Genomic DNA, 1,752 nt, shown 5'->3' on the forward strand with positions numbered 1-1,752 from the left:
TTTAACCTTATACATAATGAACATATATATTAAAAGTACAACTCTGAATACACCCACACCCGTTCGTGTGTGTGTCCATCCATCTGACACTGCATTTGCCACTGGAGATGTCCCTTCAGTTGTCTTTGTACTCGTCAATACATGTGTCCCTGGATCTTTCGTTGCAACCGTGACTGAACTTGGAAGTACAGTCTTAGGAGGTTCACATGAATTTTTTTCTAAATATATTTATTGTATTTTTCTTCAAATTTTATCAATTCTTGAATAAAACTTTTGTTCTCTCTTCCATTTCTACATTTTTGTAAAAAGTTATAATACTGTAAAATTGTACTAGTAACTGAATGGCAATTGTTCTGACGTTCCTCAAATTTTCCATAAATATTATATAGATTCTCCAGATTTTTGAATTTAGTATATGTATCTTCATCAATATCATTATTTTCGGTATATTGTAGACATATATTAGGGATATCTACTCCAAAATAATAAACATTCCATATTTTAAGACGTAATTTTTCATAACAATCTTTTGTTGTTCCACATTTACCTCCATATATTTTCAATAGTTCTTTCAATTTGTAAAAGAAATATTTACAACTTTGTTCTAGATGAAAGTTGTCCATGGTTTTACTATTATTTAAATAATATAAATAGAACAGAATATCCATACATGATCTATTAAAATTCTGCGAATTCCTAGCACATAATATTCGTGTACAAAATTTAGTACAGTACAATGAATAAGCATTATAAGGCCAATTTCGATTATCTTTACCATATCTATTAAAATCATTTCTACAATTGGGTAATATGTCCTTAAAATGAAACTAAGATATGAATATGAAAAATATATAAAGTTTTAAAATAACTATTTATAATTTTTCACAAATATATGCTTTATAAATTTATATAATATAAGTTATATTTCTATGAAAACGTGTAGGCATGAATTGTCACTTACCTCATCAGATGCACTCATTATGTTTTATATTTGTTAGTTAATACAAGCAATTTTATATATATTATGGAAAACTTTATTCATTAAAAATATTGAGAAAATATATTATATTGATATATCATATATTAATTCAAATAATGTGTAAGCTTGGAAAAAAAAATTTTAACTAAATTTTTATTTTTCTCCTATTATACATTAATTTATTGCAATATTGCTCGTTCTGGTTTGCAACTAATTTTTTTTATATAAATTCTTAGTAGGAAAAATTAATTAAAAAACTATAATGCATATACTATTATAATATAATAAACATTAGTCATATATTATTTTTATGCATACACCACCATGATAATAAAGTAGTAATTCCATGTAAGAAATTAAAAATAATGCACATTCATATAATCAGTAATATTAGACCAACAAGTTTATATATATATTTTTTTTTTTTTGCGCATACTAAAAAAATAAAAATGCTTAATGCTTATGGTTAAAACAATAATATTTCTGTTATTCTTACATAATAGCTTTTATAACTACATTATTATGACTTAATATAATTTGCTTGAACTAGTCATAAACATATTATTCAATATGCATGAATGATCTAATATTATATATAGTTCTATTCGAATACAAAAATTAATTTTAATTAATATTATAATGATATATATATATTTATTCTTAATTAATTTATTTATTGTCCATAATTTGTTTTATCGTATGAACAGATTTTATCATATTGTTGATAGTATAATTATCACACGTATGCATATATTTTTGATAAAAAAATATAA

The 1,752-nt window shown here is 23.1% G+C and overlaps 1 protein-coding gene across 1 annotated transcript in view; it reads right to left on the reverse strand.

The window, feature by feature from the left end:
* PGO_001675 (variable surface protein) overlaps positions 1-979 on the reverse strand; it is a gene marked incomplete at both ends in the record, with an annotated part of 1,270 nt that extends 291 nt beyond the window's left edge. The window contains 2 exons of the mRNA XM_028690991.1: positions 339-815; positions 962-979. Of these exons, the coding sequence (XP_028546792.1) occupies positions 339-815; positions 962-979 (495 nt within the window). The remainder of the gene's footprint in view (positions 1-338; positions 816-961) is intronic.
* Positions 980-1,752: the final 773 nt, after the last annotated feature.

This window comes from Plasmodium gonderi (assembly GCF_002157705.1).
Source record: "Plasmodium gonderi DNA, contig: Pgo-contig_181, whole genome shotgun sequence".
In the NCBI taxonomy this organism is placed as follows: Eukaryota; Apicomplexa; class Aconoidasida; order Haemosporida; family Plasmodiidae; genus Plasmodium; species Plasmodium gonderi.